Source organism: Brachycentrus maculatus, unplaced genomic scaffold (genome assembly GCF_059751285.1).
Source record: "Brachycentrus maculatus isolate JH-2025_06_01 unplaced genomic scaffold, ASM5975128v1 h1tg001119l, whole genome shotgun sequence".
NCBI classification, from domain to species: Eukaryota; Metazoa; Arthropoda; class Insecta; order Trichoptera; family Brachycentridae; genus Brachycentrus; species Brachycentrus maculatus.
Window position 1 is genome coordinate 1,303 of NW_028281817.1, and position 13,254 is coordinate 14,556.

Genomic DNA, 13,254 nt, shown 5'->3' on the forward strand with positions numbered 1-13,254 from the left:
AGGATGGAATCATACAGGATAGGTACAGATTCAAGAAAAGGCACTAACGTAACAATATTTTAAATTTAACTCTTACATAGTAAATACCACTATTGATTAAAATATATAGTGACAAGTGTTCCGATGAGTTTAATCTATTTCAAATATCGTTAGAGAAAACTTATTTTACCAAGTAAAAGTTAAATAAAAAATACATTGATATTGCTACAGACTATCTGCCAACTCAATTTATGTAAAATACTCGTATATTACCCAAAAATGTTATTACAATACACTTGAAAAAAAAATATTTACTTACACTTAACAGTGCTTTATTGTTTATAGAAAATTGACTGATAAAGTACTTATTTCATTTTAATTTTGGATTTTATATTTCTGTAAAATGTTTGAGTGAACGATTGTGTGCACAAAGCATCGCGTCAGCCTCATGTGTGATCTAGTAGTCTTCACTGAAATTTAAACATAAATATATATTAGTGTTATAACAATTCACGATGTATAAGAATAAAACAACAACTGCTTTCAATAGCAATTCCCTTATTATTTACGTTTTTTATATATATGTATATATATATATATATATATATATATATATATATATATATATATATATATATATATATATATATATATATATATATATATATATATATATATATATATATATATATATTTATATATATATACATATATATATATATATATATATGTATACACATATATATATATATATATATATATATATATATATATATATATACATATATATATATATATATATATATATATGTATACACATATATATATATATATATATATATATATATATATATGTATATATATATATATATATATATACATATATATATATATATATATATATATATATATATATATATATATATATATATATATATGTGTGTGTGTGTGTGTGTGTGTGTGTGTGTATAATGCAGTTGCACTAAGACAAATAAGTTTAAAACTTAATTTAATTCACGACTCAGTTCGCGAAAAATACTGAAAATAGTGCTTTTTGATGTTCAAAAGTTGTTATCAGACTTTAAAGCTATTAAAGTTGTTTCAGATTTATTAACATATTTGTGCTGTTCTAAGAAAAGTTTAATAACGAATTAATCGGAAGATATCTAGATGAAGACCTTAACATTCATGGATGCTGCAAAGAGAAAACATGGTTCAAAGACATGGCCTAGGTGATGTTATTCATGACAGAAGGACCTACTACCTGAGGACGAGCAGTCTACAAAGACAATAAGTTGTGATAAAGCCAGGAAGAAGAAGAATGAATAAAAAAAATCTTAGAGGGTCTCACAAAATAACTCTCATAGCCCATCGTATTGAGATGAGATAAGCATTATTGATAACATTAAGAAAGGTGTCTTGAGATGGTTTGGACGTGTGGAACAAATGAGCGTCAGGGTGGTGTGGCGTTCTTTTCTCTCGGCCTACCCCTGCGGGAAAGTGGCGTGATGGTTAGTTAATAAGCCTATTGTATTCAATTTGTTTTGACACAATACCGTTTCCGACAAAATATTATATTAAGGGTGAAAATAAATATATTTAAAATACCTAAAACACTCCCGTCGTCTTACACATTCTCCATCCTCATTCCACACATAATCACCAACGCAGTCACATCCGGGATTGCAAGCGATAAATCTGCAGTTTTCTTCTTGGCCCAATGTCGAGCACGTGTCGCGGCAGGCGTTGATACAAGTGGTGAAAGCTTGGTTGGGCAACGGGCAAACTTCTGCAAATATCAAAAATATATTATTTTTTGACATCTCATCAAAGATGAAGAAGAATATGGAAGTCTGGGCATTTACGGGGCTTACGACCGTCATAGGCTGGTTTAAGTGATCACTTTACACACGTGTAACATTCACCAATTCTACCCATTATTGACAACCACACTACTCAAATTCTTGGAAGTTCTATATATATATGAACCAATTTTGATACATTGTTTTTGAATCACTAGAACTTCATTAGAGACATCTATTGGTGAGATGAAAAGAAGTTTTTTATTGAGCAGAAACTCTTTTATTAGTATGTGAGGTCCGAATCCTGGATTATAATCACACACATGAGAAACGCCAGAAAATACCATTTTCATTTTTATTATTTAAGCTTATCTTCCATATCCTTCTTCATCTTTGATGAGATGTCAAAAAATAAAATGAAAATAACTCCTGTAATTGGAGATAATCCAGATTTTGTGAACAAGTATTTGGACACACTCAAAATGTTGTGAAAATGCAACACTCTAAAAATCAGTTAAAATAGAAAATAGGAATTTTACATAGTTTTTGAAAACTTTGACGATAATCTCAACAGAGCACCGAGCTCATTACAAAACTCACCACTACATTCTTCTCGAGGCACACATTCTCTATTGGCATCCCATACATAATCGTCGATGCAGTCACAGCCGGGTATGCAAGCATAGAATCGGCAGTTTGGTTCGTTTCCCAGGGTGGAACAAGTGTCTCGGCAGGCGTTGATGCAGGTCGTGAAAACCTGGTTGGCAGGGCAAGAAGCTGCGAACAGAAAAATACATCGATGAATTCTATATATTCGTATATGTACATTTCCTTTTATTTAACATCTCAACAAAGTTGAAGAATAATATGGAAGTCTAAGCATTTACGAAGCTTAAGTCATAGGCTGGTTCAAGTTATCCTTAAACCAGCCTATGATGGTCGTAAGCCCCGTAAATGCCCAGACTTCCATATTCTTCTATATCTTTTTTGAGATGTCAAAAAATAATATGAAAAATAAATACTGTAATTGGAGATAATCCAGATTTCTGAATCAATATTTAGACACACTTAAAATGTTTTCAATGCATTTAGTTGTTATTTTGTGTATACGGAAATTTATATTCACCAATTTCAAATCATATTCTGACTAATACAAGTCATTTATTTTAAAGCAACAAGTGTGTTCAGACATTCATATGTGACCAATTTCAAAGAATATAAAGTTTTCAGAAATGCACAGGTCGTAACGGTGTCAACTCCCATTAAATTCTATTCAGATATGTATAATGTATTTTAATGTGCAGTAGAAAAAATCGTCAACTAACGTTTCAAGATTCACTCATATATTATTAGAATTTATACACAAAATCCATTTCTTAAATAAATAATATCAAATCATAACTTTACTATATCGATTATTTATTTATTTTATAATACAATACTTAAACTAATTCAATTAAAATTCATTTTGTCAGGGAAAAAAATACATAAGATCATGGTATTTCAGCCCTGCCTTCTTGTGTTTATAACAGAATTTTGTCTAGCCTCACACCAGTCTGATCAGTCGGTTACGACAAAACCCTGGTCGCTGATGAAATGAAATCCAAGTGGAAAAAACTATTTATTTGTTTTTTTTTTTTAACTTAACACTTGTATGTATAATACCACTTAAGGTGTTTTATTTCATTACAGACTAGTTTCGAAAACTCGATGTTTTCATCTACAGACGAATGCATGATGGGTCACCAATTTTAAAACAAATGGAAAAATAATAAAAAGTTCAGAAACATTAAAGTAACAAAGTTCAAAGCAAAGTCTGTAGAAACCTTCATGAGATGCCAAATTTAAATCATATTGAATGTTCAGACATACACAAATTACCATCTTCAAAGCATAAAATGTTTTCAGACATACATAAGAAACTACTTTACCAGCGTTTTTTTATGTATCGAGGACGAGATACCGGAATTTCAATGCAGACTCTTAGATCTTTTAAATGAGTTGGCGATGGTCATATGGCAATTTTATTATTTAAAAAAATGTATTATACAAATGAAATAAACACTCACGACGACGCTGCGAGCTTTGAGCCCAAGATGTAGAAGCAATACATGCCACTAAAATGAAGATCGACAAATTCATGATTCTTCTTAGTTCTTCAAAACTACCTTTGATATAAAACTTTTGCTGTATCCTGCGAAAATAAAAATAAAAAGAATGGAAAATTTATACAGACAGAAAAAAGCAGATGGAGAAGGAAAAATGAGAGTTTGATTAGGAAAATTACTGTAATGATAGACGACGTTGAAGTTGGAATAGTTGAAGGGAGAATACTTACATGTGTGTTGTATGACTTATCGCTCACTCCTTTCAAGAACGTCATAAATCAAAAAACTTGATTTTTCAGAAGAACGTTTAAGTTTAAAAATATAATACAATTTACTAAAAATAAATATCAAGCCACTTATTGAACTTTTTACTGTGCAGCAGATCTTTTTAGGTTTAACCTGAAGGTTTTTCTCTATTTGAAAAATAAGTAGTTTATTTTTTTTTTAAATATTAAAAATTACAACACTTTCTGTCCTGTAGCGAGCGGTTATAGTACATTTTCTGAGCATTCCGAAAACATGCACAACTGAAAATTGACGATTTTTGATTTATGACGTTCTTGAAAGGAGTGAGCGATATGTTACATGTTTCTCACTTTCATTATTTTCTTATTTTTTAATTATATTACATTTTTAACCTTTTATATCTTTTATGAATAAAAAACATTTTGAGTGAACAAATCCTAGTATTTGGGCACACTCAAAATATTGTAAATAAATTAATTGGTCAAATTTTAAGCTAAAATGATAAAACGAAAAGGATTTTTTCTTGCGTTTTTCACGTATGGGATAATAATCCAGCACCTCACATACAAATTAAAAGTAAATAAGTACGGGGGAAAAAGCAAAGTTATAATGAAAATTAAAAATTAAAAATATCATACCTCGTTCTTCTTTTGCAACAAATGCATGCAAATTACTGAATTGCAGCTATTTATATGAAAAAATATTATTTCAAACGCACTTGTATAAATCAAATTTGAATGGTAATTTGAATTCAGGGTTGAACGTAAAATTGATTTGGCATAACTTTACTTAGTTTAAAGAATAACTATTAATGGGTTTTAAAATCAGAATTCTAGTTTTGGAAGAGCAGATTTATCCATCAACTGATGATTTAAAATTAAAATTCTTACAGAAATATTAAAAAAAAAGAAATATCGTATTTTTTTCTTAAAGGAATAACCCACAAAGATCTGTCTGCAGGTAGGATAGTAAGGATGGGGAAAATTAATGTTAAAAACACATCACAAACACCCAGACCAATCGAAAATAAATATTTCTTGAATTTATTTTGCCATAAGTGGGAATCGAACCCGCGACGCTAGTTTCGCAGTCGACCGTCTACTCAACTACGCCACGGCGCACAGTGCGTTATTTTGGCAATCTAGGGGTACTTTATTATTACGCTTAAAATATACCGGTTTTAGTAGGTTTTTGGATACTATCACTTATAAAATACATGATTGAGTGAACATTTTGTATTTATCTTATAGTATTTCTAGAAAGATATGATAAAATGGGTATTAAAACAACTTTCATGCTTTATGAAAAGAGGTCACAGTTAAATGTGTTTGTATTACACTTAAATGTTTTGGCAGATATTAATATTATTAAAATATTTGTTGTAGATGCATATATGCATAAAACGTCATCACCAATGTTTGTAAAAGAAAGGTATATATTCGTATATGAGGCCAGGAATTATTTGAAAATGGAGAATATTCAAGTTATGTTTTATTCAGAATCACTATTATTTAAATATTCTTCTGATTCATTAAACTAATATTTTAAGTTCTGTTTGAATAGATAAACATGATCACATGGCATCGGATACTTTACCGTCTATCATACAAAATTCATCGTAAGCTTCACGTGCATTTTTATTTCATTCACAAGTATTTTTGTTGGAGAAAGTGTCGTAATTTCATCCAAATTTTTTTCTTTGATCAACTTCTGTAGTCATTGTGTTCACCGTTTCTTTAATAAAAACCAATTAAATGGGGTGACAATATCTAGTCGACAATGGTGCCCGATTTTGCCAAATATATTTTTTGTTGTGTTTAACAGTTCCACTATAAGTATACATATTTGTATTGACATCATAGTAATACTAAACAATTTTTTGTCTGTATGATGGTCTTCTGAAAATTTTGTCGGTACCTATTTTGTCGGCACCATGACAGATCCACTTTAGAATTTTATTTTAACTAATGTTTTTCGAGTAACAAAGAGTTTCAAGCACTTCTTCTTGAACCTTGGATAATCGCGCCCCAGTATGAGATCGTTAAGTGACTAAAGCGGAATTTCAGCTGAAATTTCGTTGATGGTGATTGCTGGAGAATTTCACAGATTCTTTCGCTTAGTAAGGTGGATATTGTTTCCTATTTACATCTATCATTTGTTGCCTTATGATATCATACTGATGGGTTTTTAGATTATTTTATAGGTAGGCTTAATCCGCAGATAATTCGGTTTATTTTTTATTGAAATATTTTTTTATTGTTAGGAAAGCAGAAGGTAACTCTCTGATGAAGGCGGCAGAATCTCTTTTTCCAGTTTTTCTCAGTTTGATTACTGTGGCCAAGGACAACTCTTGTTGGGTTGTTAATTTAACATGATTTTGTATTTTTCGTTTTTTGACCTTCGATGCACACGATTCAAAAACCTTTCAAGGCCTACAAGGCTTACAAATTGAGCTACTTTTCAAAGTACTTGATAGAATTTGAGTAAAATTATTAGAAAACATAAGATTTCCTTGAATAATCTATAAAGAATTTGAACTCAAGAATTGTTTTCGAGATCTACCCGATTTATTCCACTTTTGCCCAATTTTTTGACAAACACTTCTGATTTTTGTTTTAAAACTAGTCAAAATCTTAAATAACACTGAAAACATATTAAATTGCTCCAAAATATATGCAATTATGGCTTCAACTCTCACGCATTTCGAATCTACGACCCATATGTCAAAAATAGCCTGACGAGAAACTTACGTAGTCATTCTGAAATTGAGAAAAAAATGTATGGGTATGGCAAATTAAGCAAAAAGTTATTATATATGCTAATAAGAATATAAGTTAAGCTTTTATAAAAATACTGTCATAGTACGGTATTTTAGGGTATGGCATACTAAAAGCCTAGTTATAATTGGAATAAACCAATTATAATTTATATTTACGAGCTATAAGTTCAACAAGACTTTGCAGGCTAATGAAATAATATTTACTCAAATAAAAACACGTACAGTTTACCTTGATAAATTAATACTATAAAAATATAAACAAATATTACACATACATAACACAAATTTATAATATGATGACTCAAGCGACTGATGCGCATTCGTTTAAAACCGCTCACCCCCAACGGCGCGCTGAAGCTCGGGTTTCCGATACGATTATGTATTTTTCGGAATGACTTAATTTAAAAATAATTAAACAGTTTTGTAAAATGGTTTGTTTTCTAATGGAATAAAATATTTTTTTCAAAATATAAGCCATCGAAAAAAATAATAAAGTTCCGCTAGATTGCCAATATAACGCACCGTGCGGCGCCTGTTAGTTTGCTTGAAATTATTTCGATCAGACCTTATGGGTTTATCGTTTTTCATGGGAAAAAACAGGGAGGAGGACGGAATGGGATTTTTCTCAGAATTTGTTAGATTATAGTTTTACATCAGATCTAAATTTTTTGGAGATTTGCTGGATAGGATTAAATCAAGTTTAATAAATAGAGACCTTACATTTTTCAAAACTTGCGGATATAAGGATTTCATAATATTTTACGTATAGTATAGTGAAGAATAATACTAAGAGACATTTAAAGACCAGCATACGTATTGTGTACTCAAAATGTTAATTTTTTAGTGCGAATAATTTAAAAAAGAATACGTTTTTGATAACGAATATTGAAATTAAAAACATTTCATGATATTCGTAACGTTGTTAAAAAACAATATTTGAGAAGCTGAAATCAGCTTCTTAAATATGTGCATTGTACCCACTCAAACACTTGTCTGACCTAATAGGATATTTATAAATGGAGTACCAACCAATAAGCCAGTCGCTATGAAATTTCAAACTTTATTGTCACTCTTGGAGGATGTCTTCGATTCTCCAAAATCCCCTTTCAGGACTCCAATAGTATTTGCTTTGGTAGCCATCATTAGATTATTCACTTATATACTCGTATATACTTCAGGTTGAATATTTACAGTCCAAGAAATAGAAGGTTCAATTCAATTATTGTATCATGGAGATAATTGATTTGTGCCCCTTCCCCCTTCCATATATTTATTAATATAAATATATATATAGATATATATATATATATATATATATATATATATATATATATATATATATATATATATATATATATATATGTATATTTATATATATATAAATATATATATAAATATATATATATATATATATATATATATATATATATATATATATATATATATATATATATATATATATATATATATATATATATATATATATATATATATATATATATATATATATATATATATATATATATATATATATATATATATATATATATATATATACATATATATGTGTGTATATATATATAAATAAATAAATAAATAAAGTGGTATTGTACTTAGTGAATGGTAAATGATAAGGAGAGTGTTATTTTTTTAATCACATGTTAACCAGTGGAGACTTTAAAAAAATGTGTTTTATTACCACACCACAAAGTTAACAATGCTTTTAATATACAAAATAAAATATGGAAAAAGTAAATGGTTGTTATTTTAATATTCCTATGTATTCTCCTCTCCATTTAAACCCTTTAATTTATAAGCGAGAGAGTGTTTCTAAACTTTTATGTATTTTTGTATATCTTCTTTGAAATTAATTAACATTCGTTATTTACGATCTGAAAGCTAGAAAACGAGAAAAGGATTAAACTACAAAATGATTTCATTTTGTTTACACAACTGCAGAACTATTCCCAAGAAGAGTGCTATTTCACTTGATTTTAATGAAAAGTTTTATTTCAATCCCGGATTAAAATTAACTAGCAAAGTATTATATTTCGTTTCACTGTCTATTTTAATGAAATTATAACGTGTTACTACATTATAAAGTTATTAAGTCATTACATTATGAACTATTTAAAAACCAATCATAGATTTACTGAAAGGTCTATTACAAATGCTTTATGTAAGTAAATTCTTCCAAATCCTTGTTCACAAATCTGGGTTTCTCCATACAATTTTTTGTTTTTGGTTCGACATCTCAATACATATAAAAATCTTCAAGAATTATTTACATAAAGATTTCGTCATTTTCACGAACTAGGGAATATTTTCGTAATAAAAAAAATTAATACCCGATTTTTTCAAAGTAGTATTTATGAAAAATATATTCTTCACATCATTTTTTGATGAGTCCAAATCCTTGTTCATAAATCTAAGTTTGTAAACTACATTTTGACACAAATCAAAGTAATTTTCACATTTTTACATCTCAACATAGATGAAGATGTTCATCTCACATAATATATGTTGATGTTAAAACATTAATAAACACCTTGTAGGAAAACCTAGATTTATGAAGTATTTGAACAAACTAAAATTTTTGTTAGTTATAATCGATGCTAGTCGATGTATTTTGTGTATATATTATCAGTGATTTTAATAACATGTTAATTATAAAGTATAAAATAAAAATAAAAATCATTGATTTATTCGTGATTTTTTTGTCTTCTTTGAATTTAAGTTCTTATAATTAATACTTTAATCGTTATTTTTGTTTTCAGCTCCAAATAATTGTTTTCACGATAAGGACCGCGGCGTGACGGCGCGACGCGACGTGACCGCGTTACGCTCCAAGTTCGTCCAACTTCCGCTATCTCTCCCGCCGGAAGTCGACCCCAAGATGGCGGACGTCATCAGCGCCGAGAGGCTAGTGTTGTGATAACACTCTACATGTTTGGGACCTTAATTAAGTCTCCACACTACACAACTCCGCAGATCGACTGCTCCACTAGAGGGTACCTATCTACAGGGTGAAGATCTGTGCACTTTCCACACAATTTAATTTAACATTGTAATGTAGTTAAATAAGAACTCTCAGAGATAAAGCTAAAAGTACAAATAGGATAAAAAATAAGTAACTTTAAATTTTAGTTTAATTTTGAATGTGTTTATTTAATATCACCTGGACTGGTCTCTGAAGCGCAGGAATGATCACGTTGTCTTCATGTAAGTAATGATCAAGATAACACTGCGTCAAAATGATGCAGTGCCCTATGTACCATTGGGTGCAGATAAGGGTAAGAAGAAGATTTTGAATGTGACAAAAATGATTAATCGTCATTTAACAAAATAATAATAAAAAAATATTTACCAAGACTTGGTAAATGCAACTTTTTTCTCAAAATCTATCATGAAACTTGTTTCGATTAATTTAACATCACTATCTAAAAAATATGTAGTTTGGTCGTCATTCATGGGTAGAATGCTAAATGTTACACGTGTGTAAAGTGAGCACTCAAACCAGAAAATGACAGGTTGTAAGCTCTGTAAATACCCAGACTTCCATATTCTTAAGGCGTTTGTGCACTACACAGAATTTTACCGTCCGGCACTTCAGTTAGCATGATAAAACGGATAATTGGCTTGAATTGTCTTGTGCTTTTATCTTTCTTTCTTCGGATCGGTGCGTGATCAATAAATTCGATCACGCTAAACTTTTGTAGCCGCTTTTATTTTTAAAAACCGGACTGCTGGATGGTAAAATTCCATGTAGTGCACAAGTGCTGTAAGTCATCTTTATTAAGAAATCAAAAGAAGATAAGATAAATAAACTTATTTAAACATTTAAAAACATCGAATTGTAAAATCGTAGTTTTTAACCCCTGCCTTATTGTTTATATAACGAGTTTTGTCAAGCATCCCACCCATCTGATGATGTCGGTAACAACGAAACATGGTTGCTGGTCAAATAAAATTAATGTGGAAAAACTTTTGAGTTGTTCTTTTATTACATATGTATATATATAGTATTTAGTTTTTATTGTATATTTGGTAAATTAAAAAAATGTAAACATTTTCTAATTTAGCAACCATGGGGTTTATTTAATTACTCGTTTATAATTTAATTTAATTTTTATTCAAAATATTTTTTTTTATATTTCGTTGATGTACCGACATCGACAAGGCTCACTCATAAAAATAATAAACTCCTTAGCTATTATTTCATAAGAGTAATGTACACACATTTGCGATATTTTATTCCGTACGTATTCACAAACGATGCATTTATCTCGGTAAACAACAAACCGGACGTGGCTTCAGTATCCGGAAATGTTTAGGGGATGAAGAGCAGTCTCGTGCTGTAGCACCCGCCAGTAATAATGTCCTAAGACGGAAATGTTCTCGTTAAGGCAGCCGTTTACATGCTTCCGGTTTAAACCTCATGTAGCGAGAAGGACTTTGCAGTTATTAACGGTCATTTCTCAACTTACATAACATAGCAGCTTTATTCTGACTCATTTATTCGTAAAACTGCTTCCAGAAACTTGTATTTTAGTTAGTTCCTGAAAGCTATGTCAAAATTTATGAGTTCTTCTCAGTAATAAAAAAATAATAAAAAAAGTGTCTCACAGTTGTGAATTTTTGCTTGGAATGGGTAACTTTTTCTAAAATAATAAATCTGAAGCAGCGCTAGATGTTTTTTGATTTCAAATAATTATTTAAATATTTTTTTGGATAAGTAAACACAGTTTCAGTAAGAATAAGACAACAGAAGCTTTTTCAACTTTAGTTTCATTTCATTGTCACCGACATTATTAGGCAGGTATTTAAAAATAAAAGTGGAAAAAAATATTGTTTTTGTTTTAATATTAAAATATTATACATTAATTGGAGTTTCAACAAAAAATATCGGTGGAAAAAATATTTCACTTAAATTATATGCTTTTCTTCTTCCTTCTCTTTTGGTTCTCCTTTCTTCCTTCCTCAAAAGAACTTTTTTCCTGAGGAAATTCTTTTTGTTCCTATTCTATAACCACTCTTTTTAGTTAACTCAACAATAAAAAATAAAATAAACCTATCAATTTATGCCTTTTATGCGAATTGATCAATATATATTTTTAAATGTTTAGTTTTGTTTTTTGACATCTCAACAAAGATGAAGAAGTATATCGAAGTCTGGGCATTTACGGAGCTTACGACCGTCATAGGCTGACGTTGAAATGATCACTTTACATTCGTGTAACATTCGCCGGAGTCGTGTTATATTAATCGTGATTTAAATGAAGGTACAGTGATCAGACCGGCACTTCAGGTGATATCAAATAAATAGTATGGAAAAATAACTTTATTTTTTTTAACCGCAATGAGTTGAATTTGAAACCTCGGGCATGGTAACCAAACTCGCTATCCACTGTGATATTGAGACAAACAAAACTCATAAAATAAATGTATCTTTCTATTTTATGTATCTTTTTTTATCTTAAATTACATAAAGATATCATTGATTAATACTTTATTTCTACAGCTGTTTTAATTCAATTAAGAAAAGTTGCTTGAATTCAAAGGGCTCCAAGTACTTCAGAAATGTCTTGAATTATTCATTATAAAATGACTTTTGAACAAGAGGACATTTTACAAAAGTAATCTCACGCTCGAAGTAATGAATGCTTTAACAGGAGCGGTGTATTCTGGTTATTTTTACTTTTATTTCATTTTATTTCTCATTCTTTGAATTTTCAATAAAATTTCAAGAAACCATCTTACGTGGGCGTCTAGTGAATACCTACTGCAATAAACGAATCATTTCCTAGAGCCAAAAAGCCAATTTAAGACAAATAATCTTTATTACATAAAAATAATCTTTGATACTTTCAAACTTGATAACTTTATTACTCGAACAAAGGAATTAGCTACAATATTGTACAATTTGTAATAAACATACTATACCTTGTATGAAATACATTGTTAAAATTTATTACGGATGATTCTTAGAATTCAAAGGTTTTTTTGCGTGCTCGTTTTCTGATTTTATTTCATATTTCTTTTCTGTACTCGCAATTGTGTATTTAAATACAATGATGGAGGAACTAAATCAGAAAGATGATCAATTATTACAAAACAAATAATACAAAAAAAATATTCAAAATTTAATTTATATCTCTCAATATATTAGATAAAGAAATATTATTGTGAATTGATAAATGTAAATAAAGTTGTATAAAAAAATATTTTGGGCAGACTCTGTATTTTAAAATGTTAATAATTCTTTAATTACAATAAATTAAATATATTTCGATCCACGTAGATCCGCGATACGAAATACAAAACGGACAATGAAATTGTC

The 13,254-nt window shown here is 29.3% G+C and overlaps 1 protein-coding gene across 1 annotated transcript; it reads right to left on the reverse strand.

The window, feature by feature from the left end:
• Nucleotides 1–227: 227 nt before the first annotated feature.
• On the reverse strand, nucleotides 228–4,800 carry LOC148299498 (von Willebrand factor-like). Its single transcript, XM_088275986.1, has 5 exons — nucleotides 4,774–4,800; nucleotides 3,851–3,975; nucleotides 2,382–2,558; nucleotides 1,588–1,768; nucleotides 228–449 (listed from the first exon to the last, which is right to left on the reverse strand). Exons 2-5 carry the CDS (start codon nucleotides 3,921–3,923, stop codon nucleotides 437–439), a joined length of 444 nt encoding a protein of 147 aa, XP_088132112.1. The 5' UTR covers nucleotides 3,924–3,975; nucleotides 4,774–4,800; the 3' UTR covers nucleotides 228–436.
• Nucleotides 4,801–13,254: the final 8,454 nt, after the last annotated feature.